This window comes from Scophthalmus maximus, chromosome 17 (assembly GCF_022379125.1).
Source record: "Scophthalmus maximus strain ysfricsl-2021 chromosome 17, ASM2237912v1, whole genome shotgun sequence".
NCBI lineage: Eukaryota > Metazoa > Chordata > Actinopteri > Pleuronectiformes > Scophthalmidae > Scophthalmus > Scophthalmus maximus.
The window spans coordinates 8,427,289-8,449,581 of NC_061531.1; the positions used below are offsets into that span (position 1 = coordinate 8,427,289).

The 22,293-nt window shown below is 40.7% G+C and overlaps 2 protein-coding genes across 5 annotated transcripts; one reads left to right on the forward strand and one right to left on the reverse strand.

Moving 5' to 3' along the window:
* Nucleotides 1-659: 659 nt before the first annotated feature.
* On the reverse strand, nucleotides 660-11,202 carry LOC118288693 (cytoglobin-1). Of its 2 annotated transcripts, XM_035615060.1 has the most exons (6): nucleotides 11,188-11,202; nucleotides 6,881-7,010; nucleotides 6,270-6,333; nucleotides 5,971-6,113; nucleotides 2,477-2,708; nucleotides 660-1,357 (listed from the first exon to the last, which is right to left on the reverse strand). In XM_035615060.1, the coding sequence occupies exons 2-6, from the start codon at nucleotides 6,907-6,909 to the stop codon at nucleotides 1,193-1,195; spliced, it is 633 nt and encodes a 210-aa protein (XP_035470953.1). In that variant the 5' UTR covers nucleotides 6,910-7,010; nucleotides 11,188-11,202; the 3' UTR covers nucleotides 660-1,192. The 2 variants fall into 2 exon arrangements, with proteins under 2 accessions (XP_035470953.1, XP_035470954.1); XM_035615061.2 differs by lacking the exon at nucleotides 11,188-11,202 and having other exon boundaries at nucleotides 6,890-7,044.
* A 506-nt stretch (nucleotides 11,203-11,708) lies between these two features.
* On the forward strand, nucleotides 11,709-20,287 carry prpsap1 (phosphoribosyl pyrophosphate synthetase-associated protein 1). 3 transcript variants are annotated; one of them, XM_035615056.2, is made up of 11 exons: nucleotides 11,713-12,190; nucleotides 12,501-12,553; nucleotides 12,897-12,963; nucleotides 13,073-13,245; nucleotides 13,349-13,464; nucleotides 13,580-13,635; nucleotides 13,814-13,959; nucleotides 14,803-14,844; nucleotides 16,786-16,856; nucleotides 17,391-17,537; nucleotides 17,841-20,287. In XM_035615056.2, the coding sequence occupies exons 1-11, from the start codon at nucleotides 12,108-12,110 to the stop codon at nucleotides 17,997-17,999; spliced, it is 1,113 nt and encodes a 370-aa protein (XP_035470949.1). In that variant the 5' UTR covers nucleotides 11,713-12,107; the 3' UTR covers nucleotides 18,000-20,287. The 3 variants fall into 3 exon arrangements, with proteins under 3 accessions (XP_035470951.1, XP_035470949.1, XP_035470950.1); XM_035615058.2 differs by lacking the exon at nucleotides 12,501-12,553 and having other exon boundaries at nucleotides 11,709-12,190; XM_035615057.2 differs by lacking the exon at nucleotides 14,803-14,844 and having other exon boundaries at nucleotides 11,722-12,190.
* The last annotated feature ends 2,006 nt before the right edge of the window (nucleotides 20,288-22,293 follow it).

Genomic DNA, 22,293 nt, shown 5'->3' on the forward strand with positions numbered 1-22,293 from the left:
TCACTTATGATTGAGGAGATTAGCTCAGAGGATTAGATAGGATCAAGGAGGGGGGGGGCTAGATCTCGCAAGCAGGACCAGGAGGTAAACAAAGCATGCTGTGTGTTTCTCTCCTGAAAATAACCCTTATTTTTCTAACACAACACACCAAATCAACCTGGACATTGTCTTTATTGCTGAGGAAAAGTGGATCATTTTGGATAGAGGGCCCTTTTTTGAGTCATAATTTTGGCATCTTCTCTGCGTGCGTTTACAGTAAGGATAAACACCTACCAATCAAATGACTGTATCTCTGGATAATACTATTTCACTGTTATTGTGCGCTAACTTACCTTAGGAAATGCTGAATTGTTGTCGTAGCTATCACGAGACTGCTTCTAAATATACCGGGCCCTCTAATGACATCCCTGCAGGCCAAGTGCAGTGCTCCGACAATATCATATGAAAAGAGAGAGCATGGTGGGATAAATGGGGGTATAAATACAGACTTTCAGCTGAGCCACTTACACTTATCACTGCTGACTCAAGCAGAGAATAAGGGAGCAATAGGGAAAAGGAAGGTCTAATTTTTTTAACATGTCCGTGAGTAGACATGCAGGGGAATCAGATTAAAGCAGGTACAGGTGTAAAAGGCTTTGCGGTATCGCCGTGACGTCACATGATTTTCTTTGTATAGTTTTATTTTTAAAATGTTGTTGAATACAGATACAAAGTTGAGTCATAATGGTGGGGAAAAGTACAATCGTCACAATTAACTGTTAAAAATGTAAAAATGTCTCGGTCTTATTCATATCTTACAAGGTGGACACAAGTGCAGACTCATGAAAAGGAAACATCAGGGAAAAACAACACGATATTTGAAAATAATGGTATTTACAGCACATGGCAGTTTTCTAGATTGACACATTCAGTAGAAGGCACATCCAAGTCAAATGTGACCTTTGAATCAACCTTTTTTCGTTTGCATTTTCTTCCACTTTGCTCCCTCCTTTAAATGGTTTGGTCCTTTACAAGAGTAAAAAGTAAGGGGTATGTTCCAAAGCCCGTTATTGTCTTAGATTACATCAAACTGCATTCCCAGATTACATTGACTTGACTCCCCTATTTAATTAGGCTCTGGCCAACTTAAAGAAAAAAAATAATAATAGAAGTCTCTCTGTGCGCATGGTCCAATAAAACCAGACTAAATGCTTCACCCGGTTGAAGTTGAGAGCTTATTCCAGCCCACTTCCTCATAGATGGCTGTGATACCACAGCAGATCGTAGCCAAGAGTTTGGTCCACGCCGCAGCAACCTCTGGTGTCATGACCTCTGGGAACGCCTCTCCCAGAACTTCCAGTATCACACCACTCAGGATCTGGACAAGACACAAACAAAATTCACCAGTTAATTACAAGGCCAGGGAAGTTCCATCTGGCAAACATGCTTATTTGTTTTCTTGCCATTCATTTCTTAGATGAGAAGTGTATTGGAAAAATGGATGCAGTTGAATCAGAAAGACGGGGACCGTGGATGTCTTAAGCAGAATTATATATCACAAGAGCTCAATATTGAGGAGATTTCCCAAAAATTGCTCGAGTGCGTGATGTCCCCAAAAACCTCCCTATCTCACTCACTGTGGGCGTATTTTGCTCTCAGAATAATGTCGTCATTAAACAGACAGAATGGCTACATAGTATCTGAGACTATGACGCTCAGAGACAGCAGATCCAGGGCAAAGGGCGACCCGACCTCGCTGAAGACTAAACATTCTAACAGTCAGCACAGATTTTTCCCCGACAAGAAGGCTGACTCGTGTCCGTACCAGTGACTGCATGTCAAGCAGGACTTACGTGTCTACACTTCCTCCTGCCATATTACGCTGACGACATCATTTGGAGTCTGCACAGTAGTTAGTGATCGTGAAGAGTGTTGAGGTCCGAGAGTCAATGTCAGCTGTCGATCATGATGTCTAACCCCTTGTTTTATCATTATCAGCAAATAGAAGACCTGAATGCACAGTACGTCATCAATGATAATATACAGTCTGTAAATATCACAAGGAGTTATTATTATTATTATTATACTTTATCATAGGAAATGGGAATAGATTTTCTTTCCCTCTCATCAAGACCTCTAGGTTATTATACATTCTGCAGTTTTGCAGTTCTGCCTATTCATAAGCCAACGGTCTGAATAGCATATTGTTCCTCGACTATTATGTGTTTTGGCAGCCAATTAGAGAATCATGATTTCTTTAATATGAAATGATGGCTTGAAAAGTGCTATGACTTGCAGCATTAATACTTGTCTGACAGATGTTACAGCTTCGAGGCTGTGGTGCTTCCCTCTCTTCCACCCAAAATTATTATACCAAAATATATCTTGTAATATTAGAGTGTAACCTTTAGAGCTAATGTGCAAGTGGGTGTGTTTGTGTGTGTGTTTGTGTGCGCGCATATGTGTCACTTCTGTCTTTAATTCTCACACTCTTTACCTTGAAGTACACAGGCTCCACCTTGTGTCGGAGTGCGTGGGCCTTGCCCACCAGCTTCAGCACTGAAGCCACCTTGTCGGAGTTGTCCAGACTCTCCACCAGTGTGTTGATGGCATCCATGACTCTGCGAGCGTGCTTCCGGAGCTGGGCGCTCCGCTGCAGCTCCTCCGCCTCCTCGATGTGCTTGAACTGGCTGAAATACTGCTTGGACGAGGGGAAGTTCACAAACAGCCTGTGAAGGAGGACAGTTTCTGTCAAATGAGAGATACGAGTGTGAGCAGCTGCTGTGAAGCTCCGCTAATCTCAACGCCCTTCAGCCTGCCTGCACCAGCTCCATCCTGCGAACCAATGTTCTTCTTTTTTTTTTTTCAGCTGGCAAAATACCATAAGTAAACACCAGCAGCACTAACATGAGAGAGCTGCATTTCCCTATATATATTTGCTTTGTATGGTGTGTATTCTATATATATATATATATATATACATATATATATATATATATATATATATATATATATATATATATATATATATATACACATACACATATATATATATATGTATATATGCATATATATATATATGAACAACTGTTTCAGATTTCTCTCCCACTGTGATATCACAGTTGGACTCTTTTGGGGTCTGAAATCGGACAATCTCCCCTTCTCTGGTGAAGGGGCGTGATATTTCCTACAGACTGGGGTTTATAAAATAAATCCAGGCGTTTTAGACAGAGGGTGAAAAGAGGAGCTGCAGGAATGGGCAGTATGAGAACACTGATGCCTTTTCTGAACATTAGAGCATGTAAACCTTTTCAAGTGGTCACCCAAATTAAAAGTATGAACCTGAATATGAGCATAATATGTCACCTTTAAACAAATTTGGAAAGTGAACATCCAGCTGCAAAGAAGACACCATGCAAAATGACAGAATAAGTACATGCCTTAGATCTAAAAGAGTAGGTAGATCATCCAGTAACAGGAACAATCATGTTAACAACTTTGCTGATTTGCTGAGCTCTTATTTGTATGGGGTTTTTTTTGTCGAAAACCTCTACATCTTTCAGGATCAGATACAATTTCCATGACAGATGTTTCACCTGATAGTGCCTGGGAGGAATTCTGTTTCATAACAGCTTTGGCTCTGATACAAAAGAACACATTAGTTTGTGCAAGATAATATCCGTTGTCTTTTTTCTACAACCAAACAACAATGAAACCTTTTGTCACTCAACACTCGTCCTTCCACAGAAAAGAAACCATGATCCTGCATGATTTCACAATTTCTAACAAAAGGTGAAATGTTCTACTTAGAGAGGGCGTGATAAAAAACAGCAAAGATTGACACTGCCTACTCAGGCTACCACGAGCTCACCTTTCCCTTTGCTTTGTGGTTCAGGTTACAATTATTATTACTGCAAAGACAGCTAATGTTTCACGTTTTGGTTCTTTCAAGTTTTTGTTCGATTTTCGGGTCTAGATTTGGACATTTCCTCGCACATCTCTCTCCGTGCTCCCTCTGAAATCAAATGATGAGTTCAAAAGACGTTTTCTTTAAATATTTGACCCTCAGAGGTATCGTGGAGAATTAGCAAAGAGGAACCTAACAACTCACCCCCTCCCACGGTCTGGGAAGAGGGCCAATGCATCTGGTTGCTGGCTATCTAATCTTGATGTCCCATCTCCCTCTGTCTCTGCAACAACTAACACAAACAAGGAAGCATGTGTTTTCTGTTAGGTGTGAAGTTAAAGGTCTAAAAAAGTGCATGGTGGATGGAAGGTTATGCCTTTACCTCCCAGCACCTGGTGGATGGCCTCTGCAAGTGCTAAAGCAAAGTATTCCTAGTTTCACTGCAAACTAACGAGGAATGGCGCCGTTTAATCTTTCTCTCTTGTAACTGCATGACCTGTGGTTGCATATAAATAGCCTCATTATTATTTCATATGATCACTGGATTCTTAATCCTCCCTTATCTGTTCTTAAAGAGTAACCGAAGAGCCGGACTCAAAGAAAGTTTTTAATTTCATAGACAGCCTGCTATAATTTGCTACACTTGGATCTTATCAGTTTCCCCAAAGACAGGGGATTTCAAGTACAAGCTGCGGTTTAGCGAATGACAGGACCGGCTCTTACTGACAAAATGGAAATTTAACATGGTTATGCTTTATCGATCAGTCTCCATTCCTGACATTCTTCAAGGTCATTGGGTCTTTGTGAAGGAATGTGGTGATAGAAAGTAAGGGGGGATTCAGTAAAATAATTATTTAAGAAGGAAAGATGAGCGATACAATGCTTTTATGTGCAGCCTAAATCCTTATATTCAGTTCTCTATGAAAAAAATAAATAAAACAATTTACCGATGGTGATTCTAAATGTAGATAACGATTTGCGTTTTTTGGCAACCTCCTTCTCAACTTTCCCCCCTGCAATCACAAAGGATTAAGGAGACTTGGTCTGACATGCAGTGAGTGTCGTCACACATGAAAGATCGTCAAAGCCTTCACACCAACATTTGCTGAATCCCTGCAGGTGGTTGAATTGCAGCAGTTTCAGATTTTTGGATTTCAATGGAAACATTAAAGAGCCGATGACAACAGCGACGATAACCAGTGTAGGAATCCGCAAACGAGATTCTCATAATAATTAGATGCAAGAGACAAATGAAAATGTAAAAAAAAAAATCACATACCATTATAACGGTGATGCAAAACAATGTGATAGAAGTCGTTCTAAGGGATGTTCTAAATATATGATTGATGGTGATGGAGTCATGCTGCCGTGAGGTTAAAGGCATTCAAAACATTGCCTTCCTGGTAAGGGAGGGCGCCTCTTCAGGGCCAAAGATGCCTGATGGATGGATTGTGATGTTTATTCTTTGCCTCTCCTCTTTGAGGAGTAGGATTGAGAAAAAAGAATGAGAGGCAATATAACTGACTGAGCATATCTGAAACTAGTAAAGTCAACAAGATCGTTAAAGTTTAGCACTGACTGCGTTCGGAGTATAATGCCATAGTCTGAACTCTGGCATCGGTTGATTCGAATGAATATATCTTTGTAAGGCCAATGGGAAAAGTAGGTTGTGAGTGACAGAAAAGCATCAGTAGGCCTTCTGGCTCTAGCAGGTGCAATTATATTAGTGAGGAGAAAGTGTGAGAAAAAAGGGAAAATGCTAATTTGACCTTATCGTGCGTGAACCCATTAAAGTTGCAGGGAAAATGAGAACAGAGATGAAAAGTCCTTAAAAAGGAATTAGTTACTATGCATGCCGTTTCCTGTGACATGCAACTGCTCTTCAGCAGATGAAGCAAAAACAAGCCGCAGTTAATTAGATACACAAACAAGATAAAAAGGTGGCGAATGTGAAACAAAATGTGTTTTCCACCTCTCGACCTTTACCTTTTCTGCTCCACTATTACGAATATCCTCCCAGCAAAACAAAAACAAAACAATTCAAAGGAGATTCACAGGAGAGTGAAACTACAGAAAGATGATACCTGACGAGTATGGTCACTCCAGTGTCGTCACAGTTCTGGTAGACTTTCGTCCAGGACTCCTGGATGACCACCTTCTCCCTGTCAGTCAGTGGGCTCGGTTGCGCCAGGTGATCCACCTCTCCCTCTCCCTGCATCTTCTCCATCTGAGAACACAGTTGGGCAGAGCTGAGCACGTGCAGAGTGCAGGGCCGAGGAGAGTAACTCTTTCCCCCAAATCAAACACTATATTTACACCCCCCCCCCCCCCCGCTTCCCGATGAGAGAGAAAGAGGAATCGGTTTCCCTTTTCCGCCACTTGCCAGTGAGAATCTTTGCTCTCCACCACTGGATCTCTGCTGAGCGAGATCGTGAGTGAAGAACAGGCTGAAAAAAAAACACAAGAAATTCAGTCAGCGAATGAGGAGGAGCCTCTGAGTCTTTTTTACACACTCCCCACTCCACCTCTCTCTCTCTCTCTCTCTCTCTCTCTCTCTTTCTTTCCCCCTCTTCCCACCTCACCTCCGTAAGTGGTGTTTGATGAAAGCATGATGAGATAGGAAACAAATCCTTCATGAGAGAGTCAGATATGTGACACATGCACATGTGTGAGCATGGATGCAATGTAAGATTATGATGTTAAAATAAGATAAAGGAGCACACTCCAGTTTATCTAGGAGATTAACCTGTAATGACATTGAATTTCTCACAAAGCCCTGCTGATGTAAATGTTACACACACACATTTTCGTCTGACTGAAAATCATGAAGCATGACGTCAGTCACGCAAGTAGGACAGGTGTCTATTCATTTTTGGTGTGTCAGATTATACAGATTATATCAGTGTGTTTTCAATCCAACTTCCATTACTTTACCCTTTTCCTCACATGCACACATGCGCACCTGAAGAAACCCGCTCACTCTTTCAAACATACATTTTCCACCTTGGTTGTGCCGGAGTCATCACCGGGTTATTTGTCACTCCTTCTTATTCTTCTGGTTCTTGTTCAAGTTTCATAAAGGGCCCGGCGAAGAGGGCCAATTATCCAGGGAGGTGTGAGTGAACTGTGAAAGGCAAGCACACACAAGAAAAGCAGTGAAAAGACGCCTGATATCGAAAACAAAAGCGACAACTGAGGTGATATTTTACTGCCTTACTGTGGAGGTGCAATGTACAGTACAGGTGCCAGCGACGAAAGCACCCATGTTAAACATTGACAGAGACCTTAAGAGAATTCCTTTGACAATAAAGTTGGTGATAGAAAAATCTGTGCTTAAGATGGACATGTCTAGTATTTCTCAGATTTAAAGAAAACAACCACCCCAGACATAGCGAAACAAAATAGAAATAACAGCAAAATAAACCTCTCAAGCAGCCGTATTACTTTCCCAGCAGCAGTATAGCAGAGTTATAGCCAGTGATTATACCAATTCATCACATTGCAAATATTTTAATTCGGTGAAAGGTTGAATATCATTCACGTTCATCTCAGGCTCTGCCAACAAAACAATCAGATCAGAGTCCACGTATTAAACTTCCCCAAACTACAGGTTTGTGAAAGATCAAACCAGCTGGTTGTCGCTGTAGGTTGTTGTGGATCGGACAATCGAGACGACTTGGTCAATGAATGTAGATCAACATGCTCTGCTCTTGCTGGTTGTGTGCTTCTACGGAAGAACCCAGATACATTTTTAAAATACCTCATGATTATTTCTGCTGTCCACACCCACACTGAGAGTCTGGTACATATGAACAATGTTACACCTTTAACCCACTCTCCCCAGAAGGAAAACAGATCTCATGATCTCATTGCTCCCAAAGACATAAATCTACTCCATAGATAAAGGGCTAATGAGTGATGACATCTAGTGGACGGTTGGAGTGACATTGCTTCTCAGGCGCTCGCAATAAAGGTCACGGTCCTCAGACACGTAGTTCTCTCCTTTGTACTGAGAGACTGGCAGTTGACTGTGTACCAACTGTGAATCACAGCGGCCACGCCCTCTGCAGATTGCGCTGTATTGTCTATTTTACTCTAAATGGGAACAAAATTTACAACATTAACATCACGCTGTATTGAACGAGACTTGCAGCTGGCGATTGAGACCACAAGCTCAATAAATCAAATTTCTCACTAGTCATCTTCTCAGAGTTCAATGTAAACAACCAATGGTGTCACCTCATGCTTTCCCTTTTTTTGTATATAAAAATTAGCAAGAAACACTTGATTAATGTCCAGCAATCTCTTTCTGATCAAATAGCACGGACCAAGAGACAGTGTGTGTGTGTGTGTGTGTGTGTGCTCAAGTCAAATCAGAAATTTTAAAACTGACCACGGAGCAAAGCAACTCGTCTGAATGTCAATGGAGGGTGTGGTATCATGTACAGTTTCATTTGCTGATGTATGCATTCGATTATGTCTGATGAACAATACCTTAAGTTCAACCAATGAATCCTGTTTTCTTTTTCTGACTTGGCACGGCCCAATTCAACCCCTGAATGCAGAACTTGTAGGCCCACATGCAACAACAGTTCTAAACTCTCACACAACGACTAAAAGTTCTACGCACTTTCATCATCACCGAATAATTCCTAATAAAAATAAAAGAACACAGGCTCATTTTGACTGTCAAAATAAACAGGTGTCCGCAAAAGTTTCTAAGTTTGACCCAGAGGTGCTACCGTAGCTATAAGTGGAGACAGTTGTAGGTTGCAGGCTACCTGAGTGAAAGGTGTTGTATGACCCACACACTAAGAAGTGATATGTTAAAAATGACACAACATGTGTTGAATTTCAACACATCTACTGAGTGTGCTCAGGGACAACACATGTTGTGTTGAAGTCAACACAGCAAATGTGTAAACCATTTTACACAACAGCTGTGTTACGCAGCTTAACACATAATTGTGTAAGTTTTACACATTATGTGTAAAACATGTGTAAACCAGATAAACACTTAAAAGTGTTAATTGTGTGTAAATTAATTTGTAATGTTTTCTTTAATTTAAAAATAATGAAAACCAAGAATATATTCATCAGTCATTTATTTAAGATTTCATATTAAACCCTTTTAAAAAGCATTTTTTTCAAAACTTCACATGCAATAAATTAATTTGTAATACAATATATATAACACAAGTACAAAAATTCATGTTATTGAATTCTGAACATGACATCAATAACCATCGACAGAAGCACACCTACAAAATCTTATACCTCAGATTGAGATAGAGTTCTTCAGTGCTGAAATTTGACATTATGCAAAGAGGTCTAACATCTGCAACATCATCTAAATTGATCATTTCAAAGTCTTTAGTCTTTTGCACAACATATGCATAGAAATGCTCATCAAAGTACTTAACTTCAAGTACTCTAATAAGAAAGAGGAATGCCTCACCCTGGGGTAGAACATGAATGATCTCTCCAAATAAGTGCTCCCCTTGATGCTGTGTCAGCACAGATTCAGTATGTCTGGCCATTTACAGTCAGCGAATGTGTAACATAAATGATGCTACTCATTGTGAAATCTGTGTAGGGCTGACTTTAGTCCCTCAAGTATAACGACAGCTTTCTTTAAAGCACCAATGTTCATAGGAAAGGCATTGTCGACATTGTATTTTTTACAAAACGGGTCACCAAGCTTGAAATTGTACATTTGTTGAACCTGATGTTTATAAGCAAGAGTTTTGGCAATATTTTTGAAATTGCATACCACATGTGCTTGCCTTTTCATTGGATTATGCTTTGCCTCAAATCTCATACACCACAACTGAGAAAGAGGTCGAAACAAACAAAGCATTCTTGGATAATGTACCATAAAATGGTGCTTCGGAATTAGATTTCGGCAAAACAACCTCTTGTAAAGCGTATGGTGATCTATGATAAGCTGCTTAAGAAACACAGCAAGCCCAACACTGACAACAGGTGCAAAAATGATGCTGCAGATTTCCCTCAACAAAATGAACAGATTCCAAAGCTGGTCTTCCCTATTAATGAAATCTCCCACTAAAAAGGGTAAAACTTGCAAGAGACACCACATTTGGGAGGCAGTTTGCCTCACAGCATTTTCAGAAGATCTCAAATTGATAATGGCACTTGGTTTATTTTTGTCATTCATGTAACCATAGTCAAAACCAGCAATTCTGTCATTTAGTTGCTCTAACGTGAAAAGCTTCTCTTCATAAATGAAGTGACGCAACAGCAGCTTCACTTCCAAAGGAGCCATGCCTTCCAGTACATCGTGCATTATGTCCACACATGTATTTTCTGTTACATGGAAATATTGCAGACTGTTCAAACAAGAGTTTCCTTTAACACCAGGTGAGCTTGGATTGCAAAACCTAACATGTTGCTCATAGTTCCCCTGTTGCGTTTTACAACATTGTCTTCATCAAACAGCGACTGAATTTCTTGCTTATCGATCAAACAAAACTGGCAAAATTTGTTTGCAGAAAAGCTTTCAACATAGCCGCACAGTGAATGTATTGCCAAATTATCTGCTGTCAAAATTGAAAGAGTTCCACGCAGCTTTTGAGTTTGCAGAAACCAGTGGTGTAGTGGTCCCTGGAGACCCTCTTAAATTATTTTTAAAGCCTTCCCTCCAGCAAGGACAAACACTCTCTTTCAAATAGTGACCTCTAAGACGACTCTTGCATTTTTAAAAAGGGCCAGTAATATTTGCACGTGGTCAATTCATTTCTAATGCAGATGCAGATTGGTGTCTGGTGCCTCGAAGCCTTTGGCACTTTGCTCCTCTTCGCCATCTGGTGGTCAATAAAAAACTCTACACCAACTGCGTCATCCAGATGTTTTCTACATTGCCATATCTTTTTAAGATTTATTTGTAGATATTGTATTATGTTTTTCCACTTTATCCTCATCAAACTTGTATGTCTTCTTCACCTCCTAAATAAAACTTGCATATCGTCATCACTCCAAAAAATTATTAGTTGTTTTATGTATTTCTGATATTCAAGTGTTTCCATTGTAAAACGAAATGGGGTAGAACAAAAAAAAACCTGAACTCTAAAAGGGGTGACCTTTTAGGCATTAAAATGACATTGTCACTCTTCAGCGAAGATTGATTGGGAGGAGGCTGCGCTTGCGTTTAAACAACGCTTCGTTTGTTAGTTATTGATCCGGAAAGTGTGAATCTGTGAATATCTTTCCAACTTAGTACTGCAGTAGCCCCGTGCACCTGATCAAAATCCCTCTTAGACTGAAAAAAGATTATTACTCACCAACTTAAGAAAATGACTTCAGTTGGTAACACAAATGAATTATATGTGTTTCCAATGTCCTTCATGAAGTGCAGGTTCACGTTATATTGTGAAAACTGATGCGTTTTAAATTTTTCTGCATCAATGCCATCTTATTGCACTTATTCACTTATTATCAGTAAGGTTACTGATCTTGACTGGCACTGCGTGTGTTGGTGCATCGTTCGAAAGCTCTCTTGTCCCAGTCGGGGATCCTGTAAGAACGATGATGACTGTGGTTTTCAATTGATCTTATAATGGCCAGTGGTCGGACTGGTGACCGCAGGCTTTGATCTCTCATCTCGAACTCAACCTGCTCGGGAGCAGATCATCCGTCCAGCATCAGTTGCCATGGTGATTTACCCCCCGGCAAGAAGAAGAAGAAGAACATGCTGCGTTTAAAAAAACTGAAGTTACCCCGCGCGACAGCCGCAGAGAAGGGGTGGAGTCCACAGACAGCGTGATTTTGTGGACCGCGCCTTGTGTCTTTAAACCTGCGTGACGCGGCGGCGAGGAAACGACGCGTCATTTCCGCAGGTCACGTGACAGCGCCACTTCCAGGCCAGGCTCCGGACGGGGCACTGCTACGAAGCACCGGCGGGCCACGAACTCGAGACGCGCGACCACACTCGGTGCCGCCCCGACCCAGTCGTAGTGGAAGTGTCTGCCCGGCAGTCGAGGTCGTGTCGGCACACTCCAGGTCCTGTCGTGTCCAATCAGCTCAAAAAGGAGAAGAAAAAAACCGAACCCAGGGCTAGCTTCGCGGCGGGCTGTGCTAGCTTGGGCTAGCTAGCGACGACGACGTCGCACGCGGAGCGCGGGGCTACGGACGTGGCGGTCGGTGGCCGGCAGGTGCAGAAGCCGCAGTCGCAGTCGGTGGCCGTCGCGCCGGGAGCGCCGCGATGAACGTGGCCAAGAGCGGCTACCGTGTCTTCTCGGCCAACTCGTCCGCGGCGTGCACGGAACTGGCCAAGCAGATAACGGAGTAAGCTTCTCGTTGTGCTGATCACTATGGTGACTGCTTCGTTAATGTGAACCGAGTCGTCCCCCCGCACAGGGCCGAGCGTTGCTTGCATGTGAACTTGTGAATGACACCTGGCTAGTGTGTGTGTGTGTGTGTGTGTGTGTCAAAGACTATTTAAAGAGCGGCGCCTCGCTCCCAATGCGATGTAGCGCCGATCACTGCAGCGGACAGTGGCCTGTGATTGGTGTATTGTGATTGTGTGTCATTATGCGACTGCTACTGTCGCTGAGGAGAAACCTGTTGGCTGTAATTCTGCTCCCTTGTTTCTCAGGCGACTGGGAGTCGAGCTGGGCAAGTCTGTGGTCTTTCAGGAATCTAACAGAGGTCAGGAGAATATTGTGGCATGACAGAATGAATGAATGGATGGATGGATGAATAACTGACATGTTCCTATAGCTAGACCTGGGACGCTTCAACCTGAATGAACCTGCAGATCTGATCAGCATCTAGTTGTGACCCATACCCGATTGGCTTAATGTGTACGCTTGAGTTGAAGTTGCATCCCTGGGTTGGTTAATGAGTGTTTGAGTATGGACATAATCAGAATTGATGGTTGTTGCAAATTCAATGTGAGGCGTCAAGAAATTTGCAAACTTAAAAGTGAGCGCATGGAATTATTGACATTTTTTTAAATGAAATTAATCAATTTTTTTCTCCCACTGTACAGAGACGAGAGTGGACGTAAAAGAGTCTGTTCGTGGACAAACTATCTTCATCATCCAGACAATACCACGGTGAGTGTTAGAAAGAGGCGGCGTTCGCACTGCAACGGGATGTTTGAAAGGTTCCTACCGTCGATCGTCAATGTGTTTCTGTTCTCGCCCATGTCTCTGCCACATGCAGAGATGTCAACACGGCCATCATGGAGCTGCTGGTTATGGCCTACGCCCTGAAGACGTCCTGCGCAAAGAACATCATCGGAGTCATTCCCTACTTCCCCTACAGCAAGCAGTGCAAGATGAGAAAGAGGGGCTCGATCGTGAGCAAGTTGTTGGCGTCAATGTTGGCTAAAGCAGGTAAATGCAGCGATTTCATGTCCATAGATAAAAGACAGTAAAACGCCTGTGTTGATTATGAGACAAACCATGTTGAGCGGTTCGTCTGTTTTCTACCCCAAAGGGTTAACACACATCATCACCATGGACTTGCATCAGAAGGAGATCCAAGGCTTCTTCAGCTTTCCAGTGGACAACCTGCGTGCCTCCCCGTTTTTGATTCAGTACATCCAAGAGGAGGTGATAATCCTACCGAAATGTCTATTGCATGTGTTTGAGTATAGGTGTCGGCAGCCCCACATACACACTAAATCAATCAATCAATCAATCAATCTGTTTTCCTTCACCCTGTCAGATTCCCGATTACCGAAATGCCATCATTGTGGCAAAGTCCCCAGCAGCTGCGAAAAGGTAACTGATGGAAAAAAACAACAACACAGATTGTGTCTAATTATATTAAGGCAGAACTGTTCAACCATGCACATTTTTACGTAGATAATAAGGTTGTTGAAGCTCTATGTAATGTAATAAGAGGAGACATAGTCCTGGTGTCCACCTTTCATCCCCCACGTTTGTTTTCTCCTTCCAGGGCTCAGTCCTACGCAGAGCGCCTGCGTTTGGGTCTGGCTGTGATTCACGGCGAGGCGCAGTGTTCCGAGTCCGACATGGCCGACGGAAGACACTCGCCACCGTGCGTACGCAACACCACTGGTCACACCGGACTGGAGCTACCTTGTAAGCGCGCCCGTCTTAATTTCTAAATATATAGAACTACTGCCTAATGATAGCTTTCTGCCTGTAACAAATGTTGCTAGTTTAATTCTTCGGTGCTTTTTCGTGTATTATCTCTATGCTTCAGTGCATCCACACAATACATTCTGCGCTACAGCTTAACACAGGTCTTACATTGTGCAATCCTGTTTAGAGCCGATTCTGCCGTTTCTCTCTCATACCATCAACCATACTCCAAGAAACAGATTTTTGTGTTACTGCATGTTTTAATTCCACAGATAAACTACTTCTACTCATGCTGCATCTTCAGCAAGCTGCAACTCATAACTTACAAAGAGTGACGTGCTCAATAATAATAGATCCATATTCCCTTGCCTGTTTCTTGGCACATCCCTTGATTCAAAAAAAGTGTTGTGTTTTTTTGGTTTTTTAATACTAACATACCTCTGGCGTATAGTTTTCCACAGTGTTAATTTCTGGTAAGGCCATGTACAGTAAATGATTCAGTTGGAGAAAATATCAAATGACTGTGTCATTGGCAAATGACTCCACAGTATTTGCGTTCAGTGTTCACTTTATTATTTGGTCAAAAGTAATTCTATTCTTACTTGTGTTTTATTGTTACCCTCGGCTTAAAAAATCCTCCTTTGGAACAAGAACTCTCAAAATGCTTCAACCATAAACGACTTTGTTTTAAATGTTAACACAAGTCTGATCTGTCAATGTGACTTTTTAAAATTTCTTTGTTGCCATCACAAGAGGATTTTCCAAGTCTTGGCGTCATGTGTTTGTCATGTCAAATACTTGTGCATTTGTGTTAACGTGGTGTTTATTTGTTGGTAATAGCAGGCAAACAACAAGCCCCGTTCCCTGGCATAGAGCTCCCAAGTACGGCCATAAACTTAACTTACATCTGACTACAAAATGATTCCTCCTCTAATGGTTCCTCAGTTCATGCATGTCTAGATAAAGGGTGCTGCATCTTGTGAAAATACAGTCTGGATTCAGGAGGGGTCGTTTGTAAAAAAATAAATTGCACCAACTGATTATTATTGACACAAAAACATTTCCAGGCCAACCAGCCACAGTGTGCTTCATACCCAGTGCTATTTGCATGGCATGTTTGATTTGAAATAAGCAACGCTCACGTTCACCGCACCTTTCTAAGATTCCAGACAGCTAGTTCTACAAGATGGCCAAAACCCTCTTTGTTGTGTTCTGATTTTATTTTGAAATCCATAAATCAAACCAAAACCATGCCAAACCCTTTTTTGTTTTTGGTTTGAATCATTTTTCCCACTTGTATATCTGGACTCATCTTGCCAATCAACACATGGTGCATCCATATTGAACCTGCACCTGATTAACATTTGGTCATAACTGCATGTGATGATAACAACGAAGCATGCTTTTGAAACGTAACATTTAATGAAGGGAAGCAGCAATGTTATGAATGGAAGGGTTGGTGTGTAGTATAGAAGTCACACAGGACAAATATAAGAGATAGTTTTCTACCTCAGTGGTAAAACAGAACTTATTCTATCGTCAATGATATTTCGTGCAGTAATACACTTTGTATTTATATAGCATTAGCTCCTGGAATGCACTCTCAACCTGATTGAGTTTTCCAATGAATCCATTAATATATCAAATTCATTTTGTTTTCCTGGACAAATTGAAGAAATCTTACATAACTTTTAAAGATCTTTGACCAGACATTTCTCAGGCAGCTTGTTGTTCCAGTATCTCATCAAGATGCAAAGACGACACAACGCTGTGAAGCGTGAACAGCGTGGCTTCTGTTGTTTTAGACGTCTGAATGTGACACTGACAGGTTTTCTGATACCGTGGGAATCACGGTATTCAGCAAAGTGTTCTGCAAGGCATGCGCCTCCTTTCTCCATGTCTTTATACTTTCCCCTTCCTGATCGGCATTGCTGGCTGATTGTTCACCAGACGTTTGTTTCCTTATCCCGTTTTGAATTGCCACATTTACATGCACACCAATACTCAAAATGCAGCCATTAAACTGGGTTATTTAGTAAAAATTGTCATCATATCCCAGGTTTATTTTGATGCCTCAATTAACACGGTTTGTAGTGCAATTTATCTTAAAAGAGAAATTGTGAAGCTGCCCTGTTTTTTAATGACCCATTCATATATTCTTTGTCGTGTGCAGCAGTTGCGTCTCATGTGATTGGCATGCGAGATGTCATCCGATTATTGTGTGCATGTAAAAGTAGCTGCTGGCAGCAGTGATGTTCGACTGAGGACTGACCCCAGAACATTGGCAACTGTGTATGAAGAGAGCGCCATCAGCGCTTGTCGGCCTCTGTTGTCCCGTGTGAAATAACACTGTCTGGTGCTTATTGGTTCATATGCAGACTGCTGCCACGTGCCTGCTGCGGCCCAGGCCTGAGGTTGTGTGTGTCCAGGCAGTTATACTGATTGGGTATCCTGGGCAGAAAACCCCATCATTAGAATTTCTTTTCTTTTTTTTTGCATGGCATGTGCTGTACTATTAAGCATTTCTGTTTAATCTTCTTTGGGTAGGTGGGGTAGAATGGGGGGAAATATGCTGTCTTTTGATTTCGCTTTGGAAATTTAATCAAGCATTGTGTTGCTTCTTACCAAATTTCTACAAATTAATTATGTCAGTTTCAGTAACAGCCCTATCATTTTGGGGTGTCAATTTGCCTAAATTGCAAAACATTTTCTCAACCCATTTTACCCAATCTACTGAGATTCCTTTTTTCATCAGAGGACATGTGGTAAACATAACCTCCGTCGTGTGGCCTCACAGGTAACCATTTGTGCTTTCCTTTTCAGTGATGATGGCCAAGGAGAAACCTCCCATCACTGTAGTCGGAGACGTGGGAGGCAGAATTGCCATCATTGTGGTAAGAGGCTGCAAACACATTGCTGAAGAATTGTGTATGCGCTTTCGTTGTTTTCAAGCCGTCAGTTACAGCTGTTCTAACAACCTCGTAATTACGGAAAACTGATTTTGTAATTATAATTCTTTCACAGTACAAAAATTTTAAATAGTTAATTAAAGTGTTAAAACTCTCTCATCTGCCAAAACTTTAAATGCCCTATGTGAGGTATAGTATAAGTTACAAGTGTATACTTAGATATTATTTTTTTTTAAATGCATTTTCATTCCATAAAAATGTATTATTTGAAATGGTTAAGAACAGTTTCTTTCTCTCACACATAAAAAGTTAAATTCATAAGCAGGATAGTTTGCTGTTTAAAAGCCTTCATTGAATGGGTCCAATAACTTGATAACACTGTTTTTTGGTACATGTGGCCTCAGTGATTTAATGTTATATAATTACATTGTTGTTGATGGGATCCTCCCATGATCAAACAAAACTTGACCTCCCTTTACCTCCCATTTATGTTTGTTTTTGTTTTTTTTATCTTTCCAGGATGACATTATAGACGATGTAGGAGACTTTGTTGCCGCTGCGGAGATCCTGAAAGAGAGAGGAGCCTATAAAATATATATCATGGCCACACATGGTTTATTGTCTGCTGATGCTCCACGCCTCATAGAGGAATCTGCCATCGATGAGGTGAGCATAGCTAAACTTGTTGTTTCCAACCACATGTATCCCTTCTAGGATTAAAGTCCGATTGACATATGACTCACGGTCCCAGTTTGTCCGACTTCCTGTGTTGACATGGCTTTGCTCAATTTAGCTCAAATGTTTCACGTGTAAATTTTCATTCCCTATCAAATTCTTCCCCTTCTTCTGCTGTTGGTAGTTACGTCTTTATAAAAATCCACCTGATGAGAAACTGCGGCGCTCTACTGCTCTTCAATAGAAACTGCCTCACTAAGTCTGAGAACATGTCTGTGTTTGCCGGGTCCTCAGGTGGTGGTGACCAACACCGTACCTCATGAAGTGCAGAAGCTCCAGTGTCCCAAAATCAAGACTGTGGACGTCAGCATGATTCTGGCCGAGGCCATCCGCCGCATCCACAATGGCGAGTCCATGGCCTACCTGTTCCGCAACATCACTGTGGACGACTAGAGGGTCTCAGAGGGTGGGGGCTGAGGTGGGTCTGATGGGGACTGAGGGCCGGTGCACTATTTGCCAGTCCCATAAAAACACGATAAGGATCACACATTGTCCTTATTACTTACAAGAAATTGAAATGTAAAACTTACCCAAAGTTATTTATCTTGGCAAAAAGCTGTAAAAAATGTATTTCTTCTGTAAAGTTAAGAAATGCTTCTTGTCCTTATTTCGTTAAGGATGATTTAAAAAAAAAAAAGCAAACAAGTGACGTTGAGCTTTGATGCATTCAGTCATATTTTTGAAGTCTTATTTCTGCTGCTCTTATTGACCCCCCCAACACGAACAAACGATGCTTTGTATTTAAGAAGATGTTTTGTCATAAAATGCGGTACCTCTATTTAACGATTGAGTTTCAACGAAAGTATTTTTCAAAAGCTCCTGCTAGTCGTCATGATCAGAGCTGCTCAGCATGTTTGTTATCACAATGCAAATGGTGGGGTGCGTTGTTTCAGACCACATAGATGAGGCTGCACTACTCCTGCTCGTCGATGCCCAAACTACTGAACATTTGTATGCACCTGTCTTTGTGGGAAAGTTTGGTCAAATGTGGCATGACAAGTTTTTCATCATCCAGTTTACACTGTATTACTTACATGGTCTGTTGAACTTAATTATAAGAATAATAGCCAGCCAAGAATACGGTTTAGGTTTTATTTGCTGCTATATTAAGAAGTCTAACTTTGACATTCCTGCTGTTACCCCAGTGCAATTATCGGTGAATGGGACTCAGAGCCTCAGTTCTCTTGGTTTTCAGTTCAAAGATTTGAAAAGTATATTTTTACAAGAGCACAAGAGCCAAAGCTGAAGCGAGCCCCCACTTATATGCTGTTTCACCTTAAAACTTGCATTCCCATCTGGCCTAAATATTTTTAAATGTCATTAATTTGTGATGATATGACTAAGGTTTGACTCAAAAGGTCGACAGTGGTGAATCTTCAAAAATAGATTTCCTGGAGTTCATGCAAATACATCTATATAACTCTTTGACTAATCCTGCAAACTTCTGGCGGAGGTGATAGAACTGCCATGTAAACAGTGAGGGCTGTGGAAATAAAATTGAATTCACATGCATTGTACTGTGGTGGCAGCAGAACTCTTACGGTGGATGGCTACATATTACAGGCACTTAAACGGAAAGTAAGTTTTTCTTGTGATTTGGGTGAATTGACCCTTTAATGTGCTACGGTTATATAGAAATTGACTGAACATACATCGTAAGACACTGTGCTTGTTTCAATTGGCTGAAAGTAACTGTTATTTGACAATGATATGCACGAACCTGCTTTGGTTCAATGAAGTTATTGTTTTGATCACAGTTGCAGTGTCTGGTAGGTGCTACCTGCTGATGTGATTTGAAATGTCTTCTGGGTAATGGTCGGGTGGTATGTGCGGCCTACTTTCCGGAGGCTACGTTAACACAATTGTATTACTTGGAAGACTATGGTCATATGTTTTAAAATGCAAGCCGGAGCCATGTGTGGTGTCTGCAGTTGCTTACCTAGAATTTCAAAAGTTCCTAGTTGGACTCTCAAATCTACCACACGAGTAGACTTTGTATTGATCCATGCTTCGAGATGTAGTACCTTGCACTATTAAAATGAAAAGAAACCAATACCTGCCTGGAAGATATGTGCACAACAAAACTACAGCAAAAAATGTCAGCAGCAGTTTATAGTAAATTGGCCTCCTTTTTTTTTAACTTATGGCTGAGCAATGTTAAAAGTGCTTTATAAATAGAACATGTGATTGATGTAACTGAAACATGTGAACAGCAGGATGGTCTTAGTGTAGGAATGACTGTGGTATCTCCCCGTAAGAACCTGCACTTTTGAAGCTCTGAGTGAAGCTCAAGGGGAGTTTGATATGTACCTATGCTAATAGACCCTTTTGCTCAGGGAAATATGCTTTACAAGCTAATGCACACTTATTTGTTTTTCCATTCTTGTTGATTTAAAAAAAAAAAAAATGTTGTGTGCCGCCCATTTGCTTTTTACCATTTGTTTTGTTTAGTTATGGATACTAAATCCTTCTGATGTGCTAATGGTTTGGTATTTGACCCCTGTATCTAATCCTGAAGCTGCCAGCTCATGTAAGCACTCCGTTATGATCTCTTCTGTTTATGTTCTCTTCTCCCGACTTGTCTGCGATGTCAATGTTATACACTTCAGGCTCTAACCCTCCTCTGTCTGCCTCCATAGCGTTTGTCAATGTCTATGAAAATAAAACGGTTTCTTCTTGTGCATCGTCTCTACCGGACAAGGACAAATATTTGCCTTCCATGCACAATATGTCACTTTATTACAGGAAAGTCAAGTTTTTTGGTTGTCAAATTATTTTCAAAGGTGTCTCTCTGTATAGTCTATATTAGTTTGGAAATATTTTACAGTAAGTTGAAAGCAATTTTTATATAATTAATCTGATTTATATCTGTTAAATTCCTTACACACTTACACCCATAAAAAAGAAACAAAAGTACAAATAATACCTTATTATAAATAATAGGTCAATCTTTCATTTCAGTGCAGAATCAAATAAAGACAAAAGTGAAAAAAAGATGTAGTAATTAAAATACATTTATTATACGGTCAGAAATATTTAGGCCTTATTTAAGATTTGTGTTTTAACATCATGCTACATTTCCCTTCAGTTTGATTACACAGATTTAACATAAACAAACTAATAAGCTTAATGCGATGCAAGTATGTTAGTCAAACAAATGAAACGGATAAGACATTTATGTAATGGTTCTAATAAACCCAATGTGATTTAAATACACAACCAGATTTATATATTTATAATCAATAAATGCAATGTCAAATTCAGAAGATGCACATTGATAAAGACTGATAAAGCATATTTATTTGAAATCACATTTAGTTTTTATTAGTTGCCATGCCAGTTATTTTTCAACTGCTTAACTCGAACCGTTGATGTAGAGACGGTCAGAGATCCTCTACCTGCTCAAAACTTCTCAGGCATCTTTCCAACTCTGAGTAGCTTTGACCAAGTTTGGGAGCAGAGACAAACACTTTTCAAAATGATGAGATTTAAGATTAACCTAATCTCACATCAACATTTCTATGCTCACTGAAAAAAGTATATCACCTACCAACTTGAGAAAAGGACTTCAGTTGGTAACACAGATGAACTAAGTTAGTTCAAATCAATGAAATTGCCTTAACTTGTTATCTTTAAGTTGAACAAATTTTTAATAACTTGTGTGTTGCCAATTTTCTTTATGAAGTGCACAGTGTGCATACAAAATTACTATATATATATATATATATATATATATATAAAGTCTAAAACTGTATAACTGCTCAGTACATCCTGAATGAAATGTTTGGCTCGCACCTGAGTTTCAAACGGGACCGTCTGCCTCCGTGTCTCTGTCCATGTGCCGTGCACCAGCCGAGGAAAGCAGCGAGGTGAAACAGGAAACAAAGAGGAACCAGAGGTTTGATTATCGCAGGTCACTTCCTCATCTGATTCCGTAGAAGACGATGCACCTACTCTCTGAATGTTATTTGGAAAGAGGAAGTGTAACCTTTTCTCTCCCTTTCCGGAGCCTGTCATTATCGTGTGCACGGTGTAGCAGGTGGGAAGTATATTTGTAATTGTTGGAGTAGTTTACATGACAACTTTATGGTGCTACTGAAGTCTCAACATTTTAGGAATGGACGAGAGGGCCAACCCTTTTTAGCATCATCGTGATTTATTTTTTTTAGTCTTGGTTGAAATGAAAACCTGCAGCCTCTCTTTCGACATGGCATATAATATACAGTATGTGTCAAAATGCATTGATAATTTTACTCTACAGAGAAATAAGTTGATGAAGTTTTGTTTTTTAATTTTTTTCGAGTCAAATTTTTGTTCATGCTCTGAAATATTGTTTAAAAAGATGTACTTCCTGATATTGACCTACAGAGAGCATTCCTTTCAGTTGCTGCAATATTGGTACATAATGACCACCAGGGGGCAATACAACACAGAGTAGCCAGCCCATGGAATTGAATTTGCTTGCGTTAGACCAATGTTAGTCCATTGTTCCCTTTATTTCACCTTGATACTTCACTCAGAGGTCTTGGTTTCTGATACCTAAGAGTCAGCATTTACAACTTTAAATAACAGACAGTTCAGTCTAGTGATGCAGCAGTTATTATTTTTCACTCTGTGAAAAGAAAACTTTGTTTCTAGAGCATCGCCAATCAAGAGAAGGAAGGAAACTCAACACAGTGGAACGACA